The sequence below is a fragment of the Panthera onca genome, chromosome B2 (assembly GCF_046562875.1).
Source record: "Panthera onca isolate mPanOnc1 chromosome B2, mPanOnc1 haplotype 2, whole genome shotgun sequence".
Lineage (NCBI taxonomy): Eukaryota > Metazoa > Chordata > Mammalia > Carnivora > Felidae > Panthera > Panthera onca.
In genome coordinates this window covers 7,953,284-7,979,391 of record NC_138343.1, presented here as the reverse complement: position 1 = coordinate 7,979,391, position 26,108 = coordinate 7,953,284, and the positions used below count along the sequence as shown (strand labels likewise).

Sequence of the window (26,108 nt, the reverse complement as noted above, 5' to 3'; positions counted from 1 at the left end):
GTCTTTCATGTTGGAGGCTGTCCCTTGCCAACTGAATGTTCTGTGTGCATGCGTAAGGCTCACTGACTGAGGGATTCACTATAGAATTATAGGGCAGTGAGCCAACATTTTTACTAGAATACCACTGAATTCTACAGGGTTTTTCCTGAACGCCCTTTAACTTCTCCACAAAAGGATCTTCCAAATATCTTCCTAGGGATTATAAGCCTGGCTGTGGCCTTCTGCGTAGTAGGTGAAAAAAGGAGGTTAAAAGAGTTTGATGATCAGACTTTTGCTAATAGCCCCTGTTTCTATGTCTTCTGTGCCTTGGGTCCCTGGTCCAGAGCCTGTCTGGTTCAGAATAAGTCAGCTGTCTTTGAGGGTTGGAGATGATGATGACAAATGGACCTAAGGAGCTAACCGCACTCTACATGGGTTTTTAGTCCACCACTGACTTCGTACCAGTATCCTCTGTGGTCCCTATGGCTCCAGTTCCTGAGCCCTCCAAGTTCTGAAGGATGACTAGCTTATTTCTTATTGGGTTGCCCCGATGGGAGGCATAGACTCCAGCCATCTGTGTTCTGCTTAAACTGTTATCATTGCTCTAATAGCTTGCATAAGGTTGGCATTTGTTGACATTCTTGCCCACTGTTGTCCTCTTTGTTCTGCTCATTCTTGTAGGTTTATACACTTGGATTCTTTTACTGACGTTTAAGTGGGTTTCCAGGAAGGAGTGGAGATGAATAGTATATAAAATGAACATGAACTTTGTGATTTAATTGATGATTACTTCTGAGCTACAGCTTATTTTTAAAGGAATTTTGGACCTTAACATACTGATAAGTAAATCATATTAGCATATCATTTATTTTAGTATTGATACCTGCAAGGACTGGGTCTTCCCTTATAAATTAAACTAATAGTATTCTAGGGGTACCTGGGTGGCTCAGTGGGTTAAGCGTCCAACTCTTGATTTCAGCTCAGGTCATAATCTCACAGGTTTGTGAGATCAAGCCCCACATATTGGGCTCTGCGATGACAGCACAAAGCCCCCTTGAGATTCTTCCCCCCTCCCTCTCTCCCTGCCCCCCCTTTCAAAAATAAATAAAATAAACTTTAAAAATAATAATATGCTAAAGTTGGATATGCTAACCAAGGTAAGACCAGGCCCAGGGTGGGGCGCCTAGGTGGCCCCGTCGGTTAAGTGTTTGACTTTGGCTCAGGTCATGATCTCATGGCTTGTAAGATTGAGCCCCGCATTGGGTTCTACGCTGTCAGCTCAGAGCCTGGAGCCTGCTTCAGATTCTGTCTCTGTCTCTGTCTCTGTCTCTCTCTCAAATATAAACAAACATTAAAATAAAATAATTTTTGAAAAGACCAGGCCCAGGGTTTGTGTTATCCAGTTCTGTGTTGACCATTCTCTTAGGACTTAGTACATACTTTTGCAAAGAAACTTAAAAACAGCAACAGCAACAAAACAGTGAATCACGAGGCTACAGTTTTCTTTCTTCTTTCAATAAACATTTTAGTGGTCACCTATGAAGTGTAGTGAAATAGCCGTATGAACTGGAGATACCACGGGGAATGAACAAAGGTCCTTACCCTGGAGGGCTTCACTGCTAGTGAGAGAGACTAACCAGAAAACAGGTAACTACGAGGCCATGTAATACATCTTGGCTTAGCAATTTGGGAGCGCCATTCCCCCGAAAGTGATAAAAATGCCTACTTAATATTCTCTTGATGCTCTTCATGTGGGAATCCAAGACTCTGGCTAGTGGAAAGGTTAGAAATCAGTTCATATAGCTATCTGCTATATTTTAGATATATAGCTAGATGCTATAGATGGATACATAGAGAAACCAATAGATGCTATATTTTAGTGGGCCCTGTACCTTACAGAAACGTCACCAGAGATAGAAGCTCTAAATGCATCTTCTCCTTAGGAGACTCCCCAAGCTTTGCCCTTCAGAGCTGATACAGTAGCATGTCTGGGTTCAAAACTGTTCCTTCATGAGAAGAGACCTAGGTAAGCCTTGAATGTGATTCTATTTATTGCAGTAATCATGTTATTGTTTGTAAACACATGTGCAGAACCTTTGGGGGCAGGTGGAAGGTCTTACTCATTTCAAGGAGGTCCAGTGGTGCATTGCAAAAAGCATGAACTTTGAAGCCAGGGGAGCTGGGTTTGAATGCCACATACTAACTGTGTGATATTCAAGTTACTTGATCTCGCTACGTCTACATTTCCTGGTGCAGAATGATAGATAGTATTTTTTTCTTCCTTTCCCACCAGACAGTGATCCTTTCAAATGCAGAAAACATATGCTATTCCCTCCCTCTCTCTCTCTCTCTCCACACACACACACACACACACACACACACACACACACAATTTTTAACATTTATTTACTTTTTAGAGAGAGAGAGAGGGAGACACAGAATCTGAAGCAGGCTCCAGGCTCTGAGCTGTCCACACAGAGCCCAACACAGGGCTCAAACTCACCAACTGTGAGATCATGACCTGAGCTGAAGTCGGACACTCAACGGACTGAGCCACCCAGGCGCCCCTGAGAACATATGCTATTATTATGTGTAATCCCACCCTTAGTGCAAGGCGGGGCACACAGTTGACACTTAATGCGTATTTATTCAATGAAGGAATAAATAAAAGGATGTTTGGATTCCACGGGTTGAGGTTTCTTCCTTTAGACTGCTCTCAACTATTTGCTGATACTAATAAGCCAGGATTCTTTTCTGAGCTCCTGGATTACAAATTCTGTGGTGCTGCAAATAGAGCTAAGAAACATTGACATGGGAGGCGCCCAGGTGGCCCAGTCTGTTAAGCGTCCGACTTCAGCGCAGGTCATGATCTCACAGTCTGTGAGTTCGAGCCCCGCATCAGGCTCTGTGCTGACAGCTCAGAGCCTGGAGCCCGTTTCAGATTCTGTGTCTCCCTCTCTCTCTGCCCCTCCCCTGCTCATGCTCTGTCTCTCACTGTCTCAAAAATAAATAAAAACATTTAAAAATAAAATAAGAAAAAAAAAAAAAAAAAGAAACACTAACACGATCTTTAAACACCCAAATGACACTTGAAATTCAAACCCCCTTATGCACCCCGCGGTAGGGCATATAAAGAAGTGCCCCTGAAATAAAAGAGGTGTCTGAAGCAGCAGATTGTCTCCACTTTCTTAGTTGAAAAGGCCATTTGGCAATCATCTCTCTCGGCAGCCTCCCGGATAGGAGAATCTTCGGTCGTGAGGCTCCGCGCTGAGACCCAAAGGCAGAGGAGAGGGTGAGGCGAGGAGTTGTGTGTGCGTTGCACGTGATGGTGGTGGCTCTCCCTGCACAGAGCTGGAGAGTGGCCCCCGGCCAGATCGTCCAGCCACCGTTGCGTTCACGAGAGCGGGAGCCGTGTTTGGCTAACCCACCGTCCGGCACTTTGTGGCTGGGGCGGTGACAGTGCGTCAGGGCTGTTTGTACCCAAAACGAAACAAGCCTCAGTGGCGTCGTCACCGCGAGCGGTCTGAGCAGCACGTGCCTCTGCTGGCCCTGGGCTCCCGTCCCCCTGGCGGCAGACGCCCGGGACCGTCGCAGACGCCCCCGGCTGCTGCAGTCAGCGTCCCGCGCGTTGGCCCTGAGGTTTCGCACCGCGCTCCCGGCCGGGCTCGTCCTGCCCTGGGGTCTGCGGGAGGCCTGTCGTGTGCCGAGACCGTGCCTTCCTCGCCGGCGGGCGCGCACCTTGCTCCGAAGAGACCCTCCGGCCGGAGGGCTCTTACCTGATAGTGTCCCCCGAGCCTCTCTGCCGCTCCGCTCTCTCTGCAACACCTGTTTGGATTCAACTCTCTTCCGAGGATTTCTTTGAGCTTATTCTGCCCCCCCTCCCCTTTAAGCTTTATTTATTTATTTTGAGAGGGAGAAAGAGAGGGAGAGAGAGAGAATCCCAAGCAGGCCCTGTACTGTCAGCGCGCCCAGGAGCCCCACTTCGCACTCTTGGGTATGTTGCTCATCGGGTCTCCTTCCTTCATTTTCCCCCCAGGGCACATCCCATCGACGCCCGGGACTGGGATTATGACGTCTGTGCAACTGACAGCCAATGGGCGCATTCATTTGCACCTCTTAGGAAATTCATAATCAATGAACCTAAAAGGAAATTTAGTATACTTTGGCCCAAATGGGTTTTCCTGTCTTCTGGATTTTTTTTTATTCTATCTTGTATTTATTTAGTTACTTTTAGTATGTTTCTCTTCATTTTAAACTCTGTAGATCATATATCAAATTGATGTCTCTGTATATTTTTTAAATATTTGTTTTTAGAGAAAGAGCATGAACAGAGGAGAGTGGCGGAGGGAGGGAGGGAGGGAGAGAGACAGAGACAGAGAGAGAGAGAGAGAGAGAGAGAGAGAATCTCAAGCAGGCTCTGTGGAGCCCTATGTGGGACTGGATCCCACAACCCTGGGATCATGACCCGAGCCAAAGCCAAGAGTCGGACACCCAACAAACAGCTACCCAGGTACCACTATGTGTATTTATACCAATTACCCCCATCATTTGGCCAATGTAGATGCCTAATGAATGTTTGATGGTTTATCTTGAGTCACTGTTTTGGCCTTTACAATTAAATAAGGTCCGGTGGGGAGGGCAGTGCTTTGAGCTGATGATCCTTCTAATCCCAAAGGAAGGAATGGGTCCAGTGTGTTCTCCAGAGAAGATTATAGGACTTAAGACAAAACAAATTTAAAATAAAATTTTAAGGGCATAAATACACAACATGTAAAAGTTGATTTTGTAAGGGAAAATATCAGACCATTACATTACCACAATCAGCTCAACTGAAGTGTCTAAATTAGCTGAAGTTTAGACTTTTGAGATATCTAGTGCAGAGATTTGAGCAATTTTGTGCAATTTTATAGAGGGCAGGAGTTAAATCATCTCTTTCAGAATAGCCTTGGAAAATAACAAGTTTTTGTTACTTCTAAGAGATATCAGGTGTGGCTCTTGAAGCACAACGCTAGATAAGGTCTTTTAAGTTCAAGAGTTGTCCAGACTCCCATGATCATACACACACCATGCCAAGACCATGGAGCACATCATTACTGTTCAGATTCACCAGTGTTTTCTAATAATTCCCGGACATCCCAGCCATGAAGACTTACAAGGGAGGGAACTGGAATTTGCCGTGTCAGCTCTGAGGTGTCTCCCTGGAGCCTCTGACCTGGTCTCTGTTTAGACTAGACCTTGTGCTTTCTCTCCTTGGGACACTTGGGAAAGGGGCAGTGAGATTTATAGTGCGGTTCATACCATGGCAAGGAGATTTTAAAACAGTGTTCAGGCGAGCTGATTAGCCAGCAGGGATCTCTGCTGATGGTCCTCAGGGCATAAAGTTAAGAATAACTGGCTACATGTCTTTGTTTTGGGTTTTAAAGTGGTTTGGTTTCTCAGGCCACATTATCGCAGACTTCGCTGCGTTTTTAAACAATGCACACGATAAACGACTTCTCCAGGAATCACTCTTAAGTCTTACCTGGATCCCTTCCTCCTCGTTTTGCACTCAGTAATCTGTTGCTTACATTTCAACGTCTTCTGGAGACTGTTTTTCATCTGGCTTACTAGAGAGAAGCAGGGTTTTTTTGTTTTTTGGTTTTTTTCATGAAGAATTATGTTGTTGAATTGATTGTAATTCTTCTCCCGGAAATCTTGGCACGCAGCATCAATTTACAAATGTATACATTTGCCTGGGTTACTTTGGCTAGCCCTATTTATGACGGCGGGTTTGGGTTGAATTCTCAGGCCAGTGCCCAAACGTCCATATGCCCCAATGCTTGTTATTAAACTGGCATTCATATCTGCAAAGTCTCCGGCTAGTCCCATAATATTTCATTTAGCTGAGAGATTACAAACAACAATACTTTACGCGTGATACTGAAATAGGAGTATATCAAGATTCTGCTCTTCTGGCAGTATTTCTAAAAGCAGCCCCACCTGATGGTAGCAATGCCAGATGGTTAAGTAGAAAGGCTGATGGGCGTATAGATCTTTGGAGCTCAGTTAGCACAGAATGCCACTCTCCGCTTCTTGGAGACTCGTGCTGTCTGTAACCAGACATAATTAAAAGATTAAAGAGACATTTGGAAATGTGAAGCTGGTCACTTTTTAATCAGGGAGATTGATTTTCCAATCCCAGTGTGAAGGTGGAATTTTAAATAATTTATAGGGTAGAAATCAGTGGCTTGTCACAACTTGGCTGAAAGAATACAGCCTCGGGGAAATAGGCGGACTGAATTTTTCTTTTTTTTTTTTTTTCCTCTTCTCTAAATGCTTTATGGAAAGGAGCGTAAAAGGGAGCGAGCCATGGCTGGTTGTTACAGAGATGTTTCCCAGCCTCTATATCTCTGCTGGGAGAATGAAGATTAGTTGGGTTCCCTCCCTCCCCCTCTCCTCTTCTCCCTCTGGCTGGAGGTCTGCACATATTCTCTTCACTACTCAGCAACATTTCTCTTTTATCCTACAGATACCAGTCAGGTTAAAACCAGAGTCTCCTGAAAAGGGATCGTGACTGCAGAAAATGATGCTTCCATTAGCCACGAGGGTGCATTCCAGGGACACAGATTATCAGAAAGCACATAATCAGAGTCAGAATACAGGAGGGTTAAAGACGGGCTCTGTGGCGCTATCTCAGGGCTCCTGGGGCACCAAAGGAATAGCAGTCCTCCAGTATGAATGTCGGTTCCAGCAGCTATGTGCCAGAAGATATGAAATGGGTATCTAGAAGCCTCCATGCTAAGGGGAACCATCGATGGATTGGTTGGCTGACCGACAGAAACCAGAGAAAGGGAGGGGGTCGCCAGAAGAGGCTATTGTTTAAGAGCACGGTTCTTCTATATATGTATGTATGTGTGTATGTATAAATAAATAAATAATTTTTTAAAAACCTATATGCTAACTAACTTGGATGTAAATTTATAAATAAATAAATAAATGAATAAATATTTTTAAAAATAGAGTATGGTTCTGTTGGGTTCAGGAAACACTGAAGAAAATTTCTTTTCTTCCCAGGTCGGCCAAGTTGGCGGGTCCTCCGTGATTCAGAGACTGTCCAGTGGTGCAGGCTCACCGTGCTGGGTCCCTCCTGGGCGCGAACCAGTTGTAACACCTCTCCCCTTCCCCAGGTAAGCTTTCGGGACTAACACGGGCTTACCTGTGCTTCATGAAATTTCCAGATTGGGTTTGCCCTCGCCCGAGGTCTCCCTGCAACTTGTAAAGTTTTGTGTGTGTGTGTCTTTTTTAATGTTTATTTGTATTTGAGGGAGGGGGGAGGGGCGGAGAGAGAGGGAGACACAGAATCCGAAGCAGGCTCCAGGCTCTGAGCTGTCAGCACAGGGCCCGACGCGGGGCTCCAACCCACGAACCGTGAGATCATGACCTGAGCCAAAGTTGGGACCCTTAACCATCTGAGCCACCCAGGCGCCCCTCCCTGTTACCTTTAATGTCTGGAGTGGCTTTGCCAAAGTGGAGGGTGGAATGGAGAAACCCTTTTATTCCACAAATAAAATCCTGTGAGGTAATCCGTTTCCTAAGGGTGAGTAGCCATTCAAGTGCATCAGTCAATAGAGGGAAGTAGGTGATGGTGGGACCTTCTCTGTTCTTAGCTGCTGTGGCTCTTTGGGAAGGATGGAGTGGGATGGAGGAGAAGGAGAGCAGGGGAGGGCTTCAGAGTATACACTGTTGGCAGGAAGGTAGGAGGCAGTGACTGCCCTCAGGAGGGGCCAGGGGAGATGGCATCCCGGGACACCTATGTGCCATTGGTTTGGCTGGAACAGCTAGAAGCTGGGAACGCAAGCGTGTTTGCCACTCTTCAAGATACGTCAACCGAGCGGTTCATTTCTAGGACATTTCCCCCCATAAAACTCTTAAAATGAATTGGTAAAGATTCGTAGCCTTCTGGCTACTGAAATGGCAATGGATAGTCAAGTATAAGGTCCACAAAACAACTCTCCCAATAGCAGGTCATGGGGCTGAACGTAACAAGGGGTTTCTGAAGAGGGACAACATTCCAGGGTCACTCTTTTCATTCATGCTTTTACACCCGTGGATTCCTGTTCCTCTGCAAGACATAGCTAGAAGCTACTACACTACAGTTCCATCATTTCCACAACCCTGGCTGCTGGCCTATAACCCTAAAGCACGGTCTCTCAACTGCAGCATGGTCGCCACTTTGGGCTGGACAGGTCTTTTCTGGGAGAGGCTGCCCCGTGCATTGTAGGATGCTTACCAGCGTTCGTGGGCTCTACCCAGTCAATGGCAGTAGTACCCTCTCCCCCAACTGTGACAACCGAAAATATCTCCGGATATTGCCAAGAACTCCTGGGAGAGCAGGGCAGAATTGCCCATAGTTGAGAGTCACTCTCCTAAAGGAACTTCTAATTCCTACTGAACCAGTAGGCCAACTACACATCAGGTGAAATCTGCACTATTTACTAAGCTTCCTGTAAATAAAGAATAAGACCACATTAGGCATAAGCCTGTAGGTTTGAGCCGTGCTAGAATCATTGTCATAATTACTACCTACTCTGTTTGCACTAATGTTGCAATGCAGTCCTGAATAAAACTCTCAACACACGAAGCTTTATGTTACCACCTGTATTTCAGCTCTCTTCCTTTTTCCTCTCCTTGCTGTCTCCCCTCCCACCCCTTTGACCACCAACTAACTTAAATATGATAACTCTTTGAAGAGTGTTTTCCAGAAGGCAATGCTTAATGCAAAGACATGATTCACTAGTGGTCGAGACTCAGGTAGCAGGGCTCAGGCAGTCCAGAAGAGAATTCTGCAAGGGAGCCTCAAATCATACCGGGCAGAGGCTACCGAATCCCTCCATTTGTATGTTGGCTCTGTCAGAGCAGATCATGTTCTTGGTATTCGCCAACAACTGGCAACAAGAGTCAGAACTTTTGGTAGCTTTCCTGGGAAACAGATCTGGTGCTGAAGACAGGGATCTTGTCTCAATGGAAATGGAAACTTTTTGCCCCAGGAAAGGAATAATTGTAACCAATGGTTGTTACAGAGCTCTTTGCCCAAGTAATTTTGGCGAGGTTAAGTGTGTCAGCAAAGTGAACCTAGTGTTACCATCATAGATTATGAAATGCAGAGTCTAACTTTAATAAGGTTACCAGTAAATGTGGGAGTTCTGGGTCAGTAATGGGGAACTGGGGTGAGTGAGAGCCAAAGAATTGGGAAGACAGACAAATCAACAGTAACCTGTAGGGTAAACATAAAGAACCATTCACTCGAACACTTGATGAGAACAGGAAGTAAAATTTCTATCCGCATTAGTATAGTGTTGCAAATGTGTCTGGGATCATCAGGTGCATGTTAGAGGGCACCTCTGTTGTAAGGGTCTTCTAGGAGGGAATGAACATTTGGGGAAATTGATACCTAGGTCTGTCTGATGATCGAGCCCTGTCTACCAACCAGTCCCTCCAATAGCAAAAGTTGGTCTATTCCATACCATTCTGCTAGTTGTAAAGAGTGAAAAAGAAATGATCTTCTTGGTTGAAAATCCTCGGGCTAAATATTCTGAGAAGTTCCTTCAACTGCCCTACTAGAAATACAAGTGTTTATTCAAAATAATGAAATGAAAGAGAACAAATTCATAGGCAATCCATTTGGTGCTTCCAGCTTTCTTGGGCTGGGATGACTATTCTTGCGAGGTGCCCAATTTCCCTGAAATCTGTTGGGGGGGGGGGGCAGTACAACAAACATGCTGTGATCAATGACTGTCAGACTTCTCCCTTTTAAATCAACTCCTGTCTGTCTTTGGAGATAAGCCGTTGTCTTTCCTGTCTGTACATGTGCATGGACTCTCTTTCCTGAGCCATTTTTGAGATGTCTGGTGAAAAGGTCTGTAATGACTGCTTCTTCTTCCCTCCCCACATAAATGATCTGCTTAGTGTAAGACGTGGGGTCCTCTGTTTTTCAGTTGACTTTTAAGCATCAGGTAACGTGCCGCTGAGGTGATCTCATTCAGTTTCCCGGCTTAAATACCGTCTGCTTGCTAATGTCTCCCAGTCCAGACTTCTACATAAACTCCTGCTTCTCATTCACTCTCACCCACTAAGACATCCCATAGGCATCTCAGGCCTCACATGTCCAGAACCTTGATTCCTGGCTCCCAATCAGCAGACCTGTTCCTCCTGCAGCCTTATGCATCTCAGCAGATGTCAATGCTATCTCCCTCCTCATTTGTTTAGGCCAAGAACCTTGGTATCATCCCATCTCTCGCTAAGTATATCTAATCTATCTGCAAAAATGATTGGTTCCAACTTCAAAGAACATCTATCCCCAATCTAGTCATTTCTTACTGCCTGTGTGTCTGTATCTGGCCCAAGGCACCCCTTGCCTCTTGCCCGGTTAAATACAATAGCTTCTTATTCTTTCTTTCTTTTTTTTTTTTTTTTTCTTAAAGGTGTTACCCTTGAATAATCTCTACACCTAACCTGGGGCTTGAACTCACAACCCTGAGATCAAGAGTTGCATGCTCCACTGAAGGAGCCATGCAGGCGCCCCTAAATGGCAGCAGCTCCTAACTCATCTTCCTGCTTCCTCACTTGTGCCTTTAGCATTGATATTCTCAGCACGGCAGCGAGAGGAGTTCTTTTAAAATTGCTGCTCTGCTTAAAATTGCCCAAAGAGTCAAACCAGTGTCCTATGGACAAGAAGGCCACACTGATCCTCCCAGTGGCATTCCTGTCCTCTTCCTGTCTCTCACTGGGTTCCAGACCCACTGCCCTGCTCAGACTGCCATTTCCCCAGATAGCAGCCTGGCTGCCTGGCTCGCTAACTTCGGGTTTCTGCTCAAACATCAGCTCGGCAGCGAGGGGGACCTTGACCCAAATGTTGAGCAGCACTTGGAACTTTCCACGCACAACTCTCCACCTGCCTTCCTTATATTATTTTTCTCCAAGGCGTTTTCGTGGATACGATTGTATTTACTTGCTTTCTTTTGTCTCTCACTGCAGGGATGTAAGGTTTATGAGGGAAAGGGCTTTGTTTTGTTCACTCCTGTATCCCCAGGGCCTGTATCAATGACTGATAGGTGCCAGGTGCTTAGTACACATTTGTGAAACGAATGGCAGCTTTGTATTCCCTTTAAATGTTACTTTTGGAGGAAACCTCCCATGATCCTCTAAGTCTGGGTGAAATGCCCCTCTACAGCTGTTTCCAGTAGTGTTTGCAAAGTGGTCAGCACACTGTCCACACTCAAATATTTGTTAAATTGAATACACACGCACATACATACACACACAAGACAGGATTATAATTTAGTGAGTTAAAATTCACATGATACGGAATTAGCTATGTTAAAGTCTGCATGCAGTTCAGGGGCATTTTTTACATCCATAATGTTGCAAAATCACCACCTCTTTCCAGTTTCCAAGCATTTTATCAACCCAGAAAGAAACCCCACACCCAGTAAACAGTCACCCTCATACTTCAGCTCAACCCCAGCTTCTGGCAACCACTAATCTGCTTTCCATCTCTAGGGCTTTATCTACTCTCAATATTTCATGTAAATGGAGTCATACACTCTGAGACCTTTTCGGTCAGTGTGGTTTAACTGTATGTGACTTCGAAAGGTTTTATATCAGCAAGACTATTTTTAATCCTTTTGGCATGTGTGGCCATAGGCTCAACCTGTATCTCTTTCCTTCAAGGACCTACCACTTGAAAAGACCAACAAATAAACTCACGTGAAACTTGCTTCCAAGTTACCACTGGTAATTGACCGGAAGCCTTTACTCGTGCTGTGGCCAATCGCTCAAGCCTTCGTCTCTCCCCCAGCACCCCCACCTAGCGTCTCCCATTACGCTTCTCAGGGTTTACCATGTGTCCCACCCCTTTCTGCATGCTCAGTGGGATGAAAGTGTTGGCAGTAAAAGACTAAAGCTGAGGGGCACTGCCGAAAGTCCATAAAATCATGAAAGGTAGGGAAAATCTGTGTAAGAACTTGCTCCCCGAATCCAGGAATCTTTTTTTTTTTTTTTTTTAATTTTTTTTTTTCAACGTTTTTTATTTATTTTTGGGACAGAGAGAGACATAGCATGAACGGGGGAGGGGCAGAGAGAGAGGGAGACACAGAATCGGAAACAGGCTCCAGGCTCCGAGCCATCAGCCCAGAGCCTGACGCGGGGCTCGAACTCATGGACCGTGAGATCGTGACCTGGCTGAAGTCGGACGCTTAACCGACTGCGCCACCCAGGCGCCCCTCCAGGAATCTTTTTGAAGCTTAAAGGAGCCAGTTTAGGGGAAAAAATAAGAAGTTCTATTTTATGGAGCAGATTGGATACATACAGAACTTGTTACCCTGGTGAAAAGATAAATAGCTTTAGGGTTTAGACAAAGATACAGACAATAAATCAATAACAGACAGTTGAGAGGAAGCAGGGGACAGGAGTTAACATCCGAGGGCAATTCCCATTCTCGCCCACAGATACCCCTGGTTGGGGCGCACACGGGGCCGGCAAGAGCGGGCCCCACGGTGACATGTTAACGGCAGCCTCCTGGACTGATCGACTGGACTGTCTCTTCCAAACAGACCTCTCTGGAATTGCAGTCAGCTTCAGATTTTCAGAGCCTAATTTTGCAAATTCTCAATGAACTTGCCCTTGGGTTGAGCATTAATGTGTTCCTGAGTCTGAGCTATTTCAGAGCCTGGAGGTGACAGCATGAGAGAGGGAGGCAGAGGCATGGAGACCAGTAAATTATTTCCCTTGTTACCGAGAATGAACTTGAATTTTATCTTGGAGGAGGCAAAAGTAAAGTTCTGGGTGACCTCAGGTTTTCAATAGCCCAGTTAATTAACAGGGAACATTTGAGAATTAGCCCAAGAGTTTCAAAACTTTAAACACCTTATTGAAGAAACAACACTTCCATTTTCCACTCTGACTTCAGCTTATGTTTTTGCTTTTAGATTTTGTAGTAATTTACAATTTGCAGGCAAGACAATTTGTAGGCTGTACCCTATTGTACATAACTCGCTGTGCTAGAATATCTCAACACCGCAGTCTGAGACCAATTGGACCCCAAAATATTGCTTTTTTTTTCTTACTGGACCAATGTTAACATGTATGGTTAAAACTGAGGCATGACAAAGTCTCCCTGAAACAAATAAATGAACAATAACCAAATATTATTTCCTTTTGCCAGTGAAAGTAGCCGGCTGGATGGACCAGCCAAAGAAAACTAAAACCAGTGTGATGAGATTTATTTTCAAAAGCTCAGACCTCTGAAATAGGCAATTAGAAAAACAGGAGTTTTGACTTCTGAAATTGAGAGTTGTGCTATTTTTTTTTTTTTAATTGGGCGATATTTAGTGTAGAAGTGAAAATAACATCAAGGCTTCAGGCACGATGCAGAGATTATTAATCTGAGAACAAAAGGCACTTGGCCAGTTAAAATAATAATTTTAAACAAGGACTACAACTTTCCCAGCAAATGGCTGGAACCCAATTAGGTCTTTCCAACTGGAGTTGTAGCTCGTCCCCCCAGATGATGCGGTTTGGCATAATACAGAATGAGTAAACTTTCTTCGGTGGGGAAAATGTTATCAAAAGAAAATAATGTCATGAGGAGCCTGACCTTAGCCACTATTCATGAATGGGAAGGTGGATTTGCTAGTCAGAGAGGGCATCTACCGAAGTCCGGGGGTTGGACGTCACTTGGGGAAAGGCAACAAGTCAGAAGACAAATGTTTTTGATTTGTGTGGTTTCCAGTAGGAAGTAATTCATCAACTCACACGGATTTATTTAGGATCTACTTCATGTGTAGCCCTGTGCCCGGGCCTATTGGTCTGCAGGAACTTACCTCATTCAGGGATCCTTGCGCTGTTCAACACCAACGGCACCGCCATCATCCACGCAGGCAGCGTGTGATGAAAAGTGTGTCAGGCACTTTCGATGCGTTATTTCTTTGAATGTTAGCAAATCCCCTGCACCGGAGACACTGTTTTGCTCATTTTGCAAATAGGAAAAGTCACGTTCGAAGAGATGAAGAAGCTTGCCCGGCGTCTATACCCGGTGGCAGAGTGAAGAGGAAAGCCCACGTGGGACCACACAGCCCTCTCAGTGTACCACACTGAATGTCTGTGCCTAAGTGTGTGAACGTGTAGGGTTATATGAAACATGAGTTGTTGAATTCTGGGCAACTGTGGGCCATTGGTTTGACCAGTTTTCCCCAACTACAATAAAGACCAAGAAGACAGAGTCAACGTTTTCCGTTTGCATCCATTATTCAGTTAACAGAAAGGTAAATCAGGTGGTCGTGTCTTAGTCATCATCACTCAAATAATCAACACAACCATCTTAAGTTGAAAACCCAAAATTTTATGTGATTTAATATCTATAAATCTTACTAGAACTTGCTGAGTTTTTAAAAATAATCTGTTAAACCTCGTTCGTTTTCGTTCTCAATTATTTTGAGGAACTTTTAGTTCAAAGCCAGCAGAAATTTATCTTTTCCGGAAAACAACTTAGAAACTTTCTCCCAGAACTTCCATTTAGCCATATTATCCGTATGTGTGACAGCTTTTTTTTTTTTTAATTTTTTTTTTTTTAGCATTTATTTATTTTTGAGACAGAGAGAGACAGAGCATGAACGGGGGAGGGTCAGAGAGAGGGAGACACAGAATCTGAAACAGGCTCCAGGCTCTGAGCTGTCAGCACAGAGCCCGACGCGGGGCTTGAACTCACTGACCGCGAGATCATGACCTGAGCCGAAGTCGGCCGCTTAACCGACTGAGCCACCCAGGCGCCCCGACAGCTTTTTTTTTTTAAGTCATTTTGAAAGTCGTCTCTAGAGCTTTAAAAATTTTTTTAATGTGCTCCCTATAGCAAAGGCAAGGGACAAAAGGCACTTCTTAATCAAGTAGCACCTAAAATCATTTTCTTTGCATCGTGGCTAAAATTTGTGAGACCTAAAAAATTTTTTAGAAGGATATAATTCACATACCATTAAATTCACCCTTTAGAGTGTGCACTTCAGTGGTTTTTGTGGGTTTTGTGTTTTGAGAGAGAGAGAGGGAGAGCATGGGGAAGAAGGTGAGAGGGAATCTTTTTTTTTTTTTTTTTTTTTTTTACATTTTTTTACTCATTCATTTTGAAAGAGACGAAGAGAGTGAGTTGGGGAGGGGCAGAGAGAGGGAGAGATAGAGATCCCAAGCAGAATCCACGCAGTAGGCACAGAATTTGCCTACCCGGATCTCCATCCCACAAACTGTGAGATCATGACCTGAGCTGAAACCAAGAGTTGGACGCCCAAATGACTAAGCCACCCAGTCCCCCTCACTTTCTATTATAATACTGCTACAAACACTCACGTATAACTTTTTCTGTGCTAGTACATTTCCAATTCTCTTGGGCATATACCTAGGAACGAAATTGGTTGGTTTAAACTATGTTCAGTTTTTGAAGAGCTGTCGCACTGTGATTTGTACAGCAGCTATACCTTTGTACTTTCCTACCGGTAAGGTGTGAGGCTCTAATGTTTCCACATCCTCCCTGACACGCGTTATTCTCCTTTCTATTCTGGTTTTTAATTACAGTCATCACAGTGGGTAAGAGATGGTATATCACTGTGATTTTGATTTGCATTTCCCTGATGAGTAATGATATTGAGCACCTCACATGTTGGCCGTTGTATATCTGCTTTGGAGAAATGTCTGTTCAGATCCTTTGCCCATTTTTAAATTGTGTTGTCTTTTCAATGTTGAGTTTTAAGAGTTTTTTTTAAAAAATACATTCTAGGGGCGCCTGGGTGGCTCAGTCGGTTGAGTGTCTGGCTTCAGCTCAGGTCATGATCTCACAGTTCGTGGGTTCGAACCCACATCAGGCTCTATGCTGACAGCTCAGAGCCTGGATCCTGCTTTGGATTCTGTGTCTCCCTCTCTCTCTGCCCTTACCCCATTCACATGCTGTCTCTGTGTCTCTCAAAAATGAATAAACGTTAAAAAAATTAAAAAAAATATATATATATATATTCTAGATACTAGCCCCTTATATGATATGTGATTTGCAAATATTTTCTCCTATTCTTTAGAGTGTCTTCACTTTCTTGATAGTGTCCTTTGAAGCCCAAAGGTTTTTAATTTTTATGAAGTCCAATTTATTCATTTGTTCTTTTGTCATTTATGCTTTTGGTATCATGTCTAAGAAACCATTGCCTAATCCCAGGTCCAAAAGATGTATATTTTCTTCTCAGAGTTTTAGAGTTTACTCTTACATTTAGGTCTTTAAATTTTTTTTTTTTTCAACGTTTTTTATTTATTTTTGGGACAGAGAGAGACAGAGCATGAACGGGGGAGGGGTAGAGAGAGAGGGAGACACAGAATCGGAAACAGGCTCCAGGCTCCGAGCCATCAGCCCAGAGCCTGACGCGGGGCTCGAACTCACGGACCGCGAGATCGTGACCTGGCTGAAGTCGGACGCTTAACCGACTGCGCCACCCAGGCGCCCCCATTTAGGTCTTTAATACATCTTTTTATATGGCGTGAGGTAGGGTTCCAACTTCATTTTGTTTTTCTATCACTAGAATTAAATGTCTTGGTAGAACAACAGAGTGATGACAAGCTCAGGCTCCAGCATCCAGCTGCTGTATTGTAAAACAACCTTCCTTCTCCAGTTACAAGATTGATCTTAAGGAAAGTTCCCTCATTTCTCCATGCCTCACCTTTCCCATATGTAAAGGGGGATAGGCAGTAACTACCTCACTAGTTTGCATTAAAATCAAATTATAGAATTGTCCTGAGAAAGAGTCTGTGCGTTTAAAGTGCAGATGCACAGTAAGCATTGATTATTAGCTATCGTCATCACTGGCTCTGTGAACTTTACTTACATTTAGAACTATCCCAGGGGCGCCTGGGTGGCTCAGTCGGTTAAGCGGCCGACTTCGGCTCAGGTCATGATCTTGCGGTCAGTGAGTTCAAGCCCCGCATCGGGCTCTGTGCTGACAGCTCAGAGCCTGGAGCCTGTTTCAGATTGTGTCTCCCTCTCTCTGACCCTCCCCTGTTCATGCTCTGTCTCTCTCTGTCTCAAAAATAAATAAACGTTAAAAAAAAAAAAATTAAAAAAAAAAAAAAGAACTATCCCATCATCACCTCTGGGTGTATCTTTTCACTAGCAGACTTGATAAGTGTCTTATCATGAATAAGCCTTAGCAGATAGATTTTAATGTACCTTGAATGTTCCAAGAGGGTTGGATGTGGGCTGAATTTAATTTTTTTTAATGTTTATTTATTTTTGAGAGAGAGAGGGACAGAGCGTGAGTGGGGGAGGGGCAGAGAGAGAAGGAGACACAGAATCCAAAGCAGGCTCCAGGCTCTGAGCTGTCAGCACATGGCCCAACTTGGAGCTCGAACCCACGAACTGTGAGATCATGACCTGAGCCGAAGTCGACACTCAGCCGACTGAGCCACCCAGGCACCCCAGATGTGGGCTGAATGTATTGTGGTAGCTCACCCCAGAAAGAAGCAATGTATTTGGCAAAAGGCATTTCCAATCTTGTATAGAACTTCACACAAATAAAGAGACTAAAAACAAGGCAAATACATCAGTTCGCTAGGACTGCTGTAACAAAGTCCCACAACCTGGATGGTTTAAAGAATAGCAGTTTATTTTTTCACATTTCTAGAGGCTAGATGTTTGTCTTTAGTTTCTTCTGTTACCCTTTTTTGGGGTCCCCACCCCTCCCCCTCCCAACACTCCCTCCTTCCCCCAGCCTCCTCTGGGGAACAGTCCTCTTATCCAGCTGGCATCATTTGGATCACATAGAACATTAGACACAAAAGCCTAATTCTTACTAATGTGCAAGCAACTTAAAATGTTACCTGTTCATGGGGCGCCTGAGTGGCTCAGTCGGTTGAGCATCCGACTTAGGCCTAGGTCATGATCCCGCAGTTTGTGGGTTCGAGCCCCGCGTCGGGCTCTGTGCTGACAGCTCGGAGCCTGGAGCCTGCTTCAGATTCTGTGTCTCCCTCTCTCTCTGCCCCTCCCCTACTCTGTCTCTCTGTCTTAAAAAAAAAAAAAAAAAAAAAAAAGTTACACGTTCATGCAACAGTGGACTTACCCAGATAGTACCACCAAACCATCAACTGTGTGTATTTGACTCCCAACAGGAAGAAGCTCTGGAAAGCCAACCTTATCTTCAGACACAGCCAAGGGAGTGACCCTCTGCTACCAGTTGCCCCAGTGCTTCCTGCGAAACTATGCCTCGTGTCCAGGGCCTGGTGTGGCCCTCGTGGCCTGTCTCCGCTGGACCCCACCACACGGCTGAGTTCAGGTAGGAACCAGACGTTACCTCTTTCAGGGGTACATTTTGATGCAGAAACAGAAGCAAGGACGAACTCTAAAGTTGATGTATTTGTTGTGAAATTCAGACATTTGCAACAAGCCAGCGAAGGAAATGTTTTGGGGAGAAACACATTCTTTTTAACTCTCTAATCATCTCACGTAGGCAACTGACTGCCTTCCTAGAGCATCAGTCCTACTGAAATGAGAGCCCCTTAATTCAGGTGGTTTGTGGAAAACATTTACCAGGAAACCTTTCCGTTCACATAACAAGAAGCTCTCAGGTAATTTAGAATTACTTGTTTTCTAATGTAAACTCTGTATTCTTAAAAAGAAAAGACAGAGGTTTAGTGTTTCCTGAGATTGGCTTCAGTTAATTAATACATGGTTGCTAACTTCAACTAGGGGAGCGGGCAGGGGGTAAAAGTGTTGCCTTAGGGAGACTTTTGTCAAATGGATAATTCAAAAAAGTCATTCCTTTTGAGCTTAAAGCCATTAACTCCTCTAGTAACCAACTGTGAGAGTTATGTTTGAGCTTGTCTTGAAAATTACTTAAAAAAAAAAAAAAAAGGAACAGACAAGGGGCTGCTGACTTGGCTGACAGTTTATTTACACATCTTAAACAAGAAGCTGCATATACTTGTTTTAAGATCTGTTTGGAATACTACCGGCACTCCCCAGCAGTCTTCCAGAAGAGTCCCTCTATGATCAGGGTCAGCGCCTGCTACCCTGAAGTTGCTACGGACCCTAAAGAACTCCTTTTTTTTAACCCAGAGGAAGTAATATTCAAATGTTTGTTCTTATATACTCAATCAGTCGAGCGGATCAAATCAAAGGGAACTCTTTGGGGACAGGCTCACTATCTGGTACCTTGTTCAAAATGTGGCAGCTTAGTTCTGTTGGTTCTAAGTTCTGGAACACTTAGTTCTGTTGGTTCTTTTTGGTGTTGATGAACCTGAGGAAAGGAGAGAGAATTCCAACTGGGGCAGTATGGAATGGGGGGTATTTCCGTTTGCTAGGGCTGCGGTGACAAAGTATCACAGAACGAGTGGCTCGAATAACAGAAATTTATTGTCTGATGGTTCTGGAGGCTGGGAAGTTCGAAATCAAAGTATCAGTGGGGTCGGTTCCTTCCAAGGCTGGTGGAGAATCTGGAGCTGGTCTGTCTTCTTAGCTCGTCGATAGCAATCTCCTCCCTAGGTTTTCCCTCTCTGAGTGTTCCTGGGTCCAAGTTTCCCCCTTTTGCAAGGACACCAGTCATACTGGGTTAGGGCCCATCCTAATGAGCTCATTTTAACTTGATTACCTCTGGAAAGACCCTGTCTTCAAATAAGGTCACATTCTAAGGTACTGGGTGTTAGGACTCCAACATATGAATCTCAGGGGTGCAAAATTCAACCCATAATTGGGGAGCAGAGGTGTGGCATTTAGCAAAAACCCATGTGAGAACCTCATGCTGCCGTAAAGGCACTGATCCCTGACAGCCTCACCTGCTACACTCAGTACAATAACAAATGCTTTCAGTGTCTCAAAGACAAGCCTTCTAGAAGCAGTCAGATTAAGTCCTCTGTGTTCCTGTGTTTAAAATTGTGCTGTGGTCTCTTTCGCTATTATCCAGGGGATGCCTAGAACAATATGTCTTTCGCATTGGGTCTGGAAGACAACTCGAATGATACTTTGTTAAGATGCCATGCTTTGGCAGCCAACTGATCTGCTTCTTAACATTCGGATTTGTTTGGGCACATCACTTAACGTCTCTGTGTTTCTTTTTCCTTATCTGTGACATGGCTTAATAATACCTACCATGGGGCTGGACAGTCAGATGACGTCATGCGGGTAAGCTCTCAGTTTAGGACCTGGCCCATAGTCAATGCCCAATAAATGGTAGTTTCTACTACTTTATTTTTGTATTTTTGGATCATTATACACATCCAATTGTGGATCGGGGCCAGATCTTCAGTGTCCACAGACTGAGAGTAGGAGGCGAGGGTCACTTGTCATGAAAGGGAGCCTTGTGAGTCAGAGGGAGGCTTTACAAGCAGGGTGATGCTGAGGAGAGGGACATGATAGAGGCTTGTGATGTGACCCACACTCCCCAATATCCCATATGTATCTGTAAACTGCAGAAATCATAGGATTGTTGATATGACTGGATTTCCTGTGGAAGTTGGCATGAAATGAAGCTTGGCACGAGTCTGGTATTGACTATAGGGTGGAGACAGAAAGTCAGAAGGGAGTAGAGACAGAGGACTCTGTAAGTAAATAAGATCGGAAATTCACAGAATATGAAACCCTGTATTATCACCTACAAATAAATGAATGCATGAGTGCGTGAAGCCCGTGTGGTTTCAGGTATGATTTTCTATTGCTGTAAAATCAGAAAACTTCCCACAATCTGGTCGCTTTCGACATTCTTCAGTATAATTAATCTGTTGCATAATTACCTGTTTTCCTTCCTAAAGCCCATTTTCTTGGCCTTGTTTTAGATCACCTGGTCGTTTGCCTACTGGTCTTTCAGCCATACAATTAATTAATCTCTCTGTGAATTTTTCTGCCATATAGTGAATGCAATTAAGGCCCTTGCTTTCTCTGTCTTTCTGGCTACTAGTGATCACTTACAGTCCGGTTGGGGAGACTTTGCGTTGGCTGGAGAGGTTCACCCAGCAGGCAGTTCAGCACCATCCGAAATCTTCCTCTAAACCACGACCCCAGCCTCATTTACCATTAGTCCTCACAATAAACCCTCCAGGTAGGGCAACTAAGTGACCTGTTGCTCCCTGAATTCCCATTTTCCATGTTGGTTTATCTCCCTGGAATAATGTTATTTATCTCCGTCTCTTTTGCACACTCCCCCCTCCCATGGCATTTTCATCAGATGCCATCACGCACCTCGTCTAACAGTATCTTCAGCCCTATTCTTAACTGCATGGTGAGACTGTGGCTCTCCTCTCCTCAGAGCCCGGTTCACTGACTGACATAGAGGGGGAGCCCAACACAGGGTTCCATGAAGGGGTAAATGAATGAACAGAAATGAATAGTAACAGGGAAAATCCAAAACATCAAATAACCCAAAAATAATCTATATGTTCCTTTGGTATGTATTTTATACACACGTTCAGGGAACATCAAACACGAAACTTCAAATACAGCAATGAAGCCAGCCTGTGCAGATCCCACTTGGGTGGGGTGGCCTGGAAAAAGGGTGGGAATCCTAACAGGAAGGGAGGAACCTCTCCCCAGCCAAGTGCCCTTCCCTAGCCTCAGTGGCTTATCTAGAAATCAGAGAGACTCCAAATGGCTGAGAGCTTAAGGGCACACGGCTGGGTAATTAATAAATGATTGTAATGCCTTTAGAAATGAAAGTCCTATGGAAACACTAAATTATAATGACACAAAAAGAATCATCTTCCATTTTCTTCTTTAAAGATGTAAATGGAATACTTAAAAAACAAAAACCCAAAAACCTGAAGTGGTTTGAAGAAACAGCAATAGGTTTAACAGGGACACGCACTGAATGATCATGCAAACCCGTTCGGTGTTCTAAATGCAGTCACAGTGCTGACCATCAGCCCTGAAAACAAATTACAGTAGCTAATGACAGGGAACAGTAATTAGGATGTTTTTAGAAAATTACTTGGAAGCAAAATTGTCAACAAAGACCACTCAAATATAGCTGTAAACAGCTTAAATAACAGAATAATTCAGTGACCTCTGCCCCAAGCAATATGAAGAAGATGTAAAACACATCCAGGGGCCCAAATAACTGTCTTTCAAGTCATTATGTACATTGTTTTTAACCTCGGTCTCTGTGGGCCGTTCTAAATGTGGTGGGGAGCCAAGTGCCCTTGAACCCTTGTGTCGTTCGCTAAGCCTTATCCTGGTTCACTCGTATATTCTGGATAATCCTCCCTTTCTCCTCTCCTTTGCGTTTTTTTGTTATCTTTGGCATTCATTTTTGAAAAACATGTGCCTCACTTGGAGCGAATCCACGAAAGCAAACAACCTGAAAACTTTCCAGACAGCCCTGACTGTTGCGAGCCACAGGCAGCCCAGCTCCAGTGGAACGCAGCTCCCACGGCCCGGCCCGCAGTGCTGCGGGGACCCTGGCGGAAGAGTTTCTCGTTGGCTCTAATAGCAACTGACATTTACAGATCTCCGCGTTAATTCCCACCCCCCCCCCCCCCCGCCCCCAGACTGGTGCAGCTTGCGGCTGCGATAAGCAAGTGGGGGGACGGAGGGTAGAGGGAAGAAGGGGTGGGTGGAGGCAAGTATGGAACAGGAGACAAGCCTTGAGATTGAAAAATGTTTTCTTAGTGCTTCATTTACTAACACAGCAAAATGACGGAAATTTGAGGCGCGAGTTGCTTTGATAAATTGTCACTTTTTTTTTTTTCCAGAAAAGCTTGAGTAGATCTCCTCATTTATTGCCTGTTAAGGAAAAGTGAGCAGTTCCTTACAGGGGTACGTGTGTGTGCGTGCAGAGTGCACACGTGTGTGTTCAGGCAAAACAACCAAAAATATATTTTAAAAAGAAACCATATTAAGTGGAATCCTTTCCAAAATGTGCATTCCACATGCTTCTCTGACTAGATAGCCTCCCAAGTAGGGTAAGTGTGTTGCTATTGAGAGCTCTAGTCATTATTAGAGCCAACTGCCATAGAAAATGCTGGAATATAGTTATGCTCGGTACCCAGTATTAAATCATTTTCAATATATTTTGGTCTGCTTTGGGGTTGTTTTTTCTACCTCTGGACTTTACTGTCAGGCTGGCAGATGTCACTTTCTGCAACCCCATCCACTTTTCCGTTTCCTGGGGTAGCAATTCTAGCTTGTTCGAATTATGGCAATAGTGAGCCTACCTGGCTCTCAGTAAGTACCTGTGAATAACGCATAGGGGCATTGACAGTCATTTTGCTTGTAAGAAATTTTACTTTTTACTTTTATCTGTTTCCTGACCACATTCCAGAGATTTAAGCTGATTATCTAAATGGGGTGTCACTGAAATTAATAAAAGGTGAATTTATAGCATAGGATTTAATCGGCAGCTGATAGAGATTTATATGAAGTGTTCAGAATACACGTAACTTTGTTTCAGTTCTGTGGCCCTTAGTTTCATATTTCCAGGAATACACAATATATTCAAATCATATTATTTTTAATTAATTTAATTTGAAATTTTTCCACTAATACAACTAATATAATTCTACTTGCTATACAGAGAAAAGAAACAACCAAAAAATTCCGCACTCCTATTACCCTAACACTACCATGCTTTGCACTTGGATATATAGTTGACCCTTGCACAACATGGGGGTTGGTGGCAACAACCCCCGACACAGTCAGAAATCCGCCTATAACTTTTGACTCCCTAAAAAGTTAACTGCTAATAGTCTACTATAGACCAGAAGCCTTACTAATAACGTAGTCAATAAACACATATTTTATGGGTTTTTTAATGTTTATTTATTTTTGAGAGAGGGGGAGACGGAGTGAAAGGTGGGGGGAAGGACAGAGAGAGAAGAAGACACACAATCCGAAGCAGGTTCCAGGCTCTGAGCTGTCAGCACAGAGCCCAATGCGGGGCTTAAACCCACGAGCTATGAGATCATGACCTGAGCTGAAGTCGGACACGTAACCGACTGAGCCACCCGGGTGCCCCCCATACGCAAATCTTAAATGTTCAGCTTGATGTCTAGCTTGATGACTTGATGACTAAAAGAATTGACTAAAATTAACCACCACACAGACCGAGATATATATCATTACCAGTGCCTCACAACCCCTCCAAGATTCCTGTGGTTTTCCTAATGAAATCGAATACTTTTCTTCTATTTTCTTTCTTTCTTTTTTTTAATGTTTACTTATTCTTGAGGGAGAGAGAGACAGAACATGAGCAGGGGAGGGGCGGAGAGAGAGGGAGACACAGAATCTGAAACAGGCTCCACGCTCCAAGCTGTCAGCACGGAGCCTAACACGGGGCTCGAACTCACGAGCTATGAGATCATGACCTGAGCTGAAAGCAGACACTCAACCGACTGAGCCACCCAGGCGCCCCTCTTCTATTTTCTTAAGCATGTTAACCAGAGTTACCTTTAATTTCTTGTCGGATAACTCCAATAATTTGTTAGCTATTTCACCTATTCTCCCCTACCCCCCACCACCTCCCCTCTGGCAATCATCACCCTTAGGTCTGTGTATATTACCTGTTTCTTCTTTTGGTTTTCATCATGTGATCCTATTTATTCATATCCTGGTAGATTTTTATTTTTTTTACTGGTAGATTTTTTTTTATTGAATGTCAGACATTGTGTATGAGAAATTGTAAAGCTCTGACTAATGGCATTTCTACCCAAAGAAGATTTAATTCTTTTCTGGTAGACAGACAGGCTTTATGCAGACAGACTTGATCTGGTTGAGCATGAGTCTTAGGCTTTGTTAGACTTGATCTTTTTTTTTTTTTTTAACATTTATTTATTTTTGAGAGACAGATCATGAGCAGGAGAGGGGCAGAGAGAGAGGGAGACACAGAATCTGAAGCAGGCTCCAGGCTCTGAGCTGTCAGCACAGAGCCTGATGCAGGGCTCAAACCCATGAACCATGAGATCATGACCTGAGCCGAAGTCAGATGCTTAACTGACTGAGCCACCCAGGCGCCCCAGACTTGATCTTTTTATGGTTTGCTCTTGCTCTCATGGTAGAGTCCTCTGGAGTCTCAATGGTGCCAGAGCCCTTCAATCTTTCTAGGCCCCACACTTCAAACTCTATCTGTCCATCCCCTTTGGGAACGCCAAACCCTGCCATTTTCCATCCCAGAAAAATTGTCCCTATCCCCAGCCCACTTTTTTGCCTATCTCTATTCTCCATCCCATACTAGGTGGAAATAGAGGCAAACATGAGGCTTCTTTCAGTATCTCTCTCCCCCTCTCTCCAGGATTCTGGCCAATCAAGTTCTGTCTGCCTTAGTTGTTCTCTTGTGCCTTTCAATAGTTGGTTTAAATTTCTTATTCAGCTTTAACTTTTTTTTTTTTTAATTTTAGAGAGCACAAATGAGGGAGAGGGGCAGAGGGAAGAGCTCGGAGCCTAATGCAGGACTCGATACCACAACCCTGGGATCATGACCTGAGACAAAATCAAGAGTTGGACGCTCAACCAGCTAAGCCACCCAGGTGCCCCTTATTCAGCTTTGATAAGGAGGGAAGAATCTATCCAGAATGCCCCCAGCAGAATTCTTGACATCTCAATGGCAGGAATTGACTAAAAGAGTCAATGACAAGGGGAATAAGACCATCATATATAGTTTAGACCAACTTGGGCACATGGAAAGGTGAACACCTGAGCAAAATTGAGACTCTGCCAGAAAATAATTGCAGAAACTAGGATTCTATATTATTTATTTTTTTTCCATATTATTTATTTAGATGATGATGGGTTTCCTTACAAGAACTGTCACATGTTTAGATTGCACGGGCTCTCCATAATCTTAATCTTCTCCAGACAGACTTACCTCCTAATTTACTCTCTCTTTCTGCCTTGATTCCATTAATTTGCAAGTTCCTTTGGACCCATTCGCTGCCTCTCTCTGTATCCTCAATCTAAAATATATCTGTAATCTGGATAACTGGGTCTCTGTTATGAAGCATGTGATTTAAAATGTCATTTTTCTTATTTTATTTTATTTTTTAATTTACATCCAAGTTAGTTAGCATATAGTGCAACAATGATTTCATGGGTAGATTCCTTAATGCCCCTTACCCATTTAGCCCATCCCCCCTCCCACAAGCCCTTCAATAACCCT

At 44.0% G+C, this 26,108-nt stretch overlaps 1 protein-coding gene across 1 annotated transcript in view; it reads left to right on the top strand.

Moving 5' to 3' along the window:
- The window catches only part of LOC144616256 (uncharacterized), a 39,073-nt gene extending 20,526 nt beyond the window's left edge, over positions 1-18,547 (top strand). The window contains exons 2-3 of the mRNA XM_078446426.1: positions 7,033-7,145; positions 18,142-18,547. Coding sequence (XP_078302552.1) covers positions 7,033-7,145; positions 18,142-18,466 — 438 coding nt within the window. The 3' untranslated portion in view covers positions 18,467-18,547. The remainder of the gene's footprint in view (positions 1-7,032; positions 7,146-18,141) is intronic.
- Positions 18,548-26,108: the final 7,561 nt, after the last annotated feature.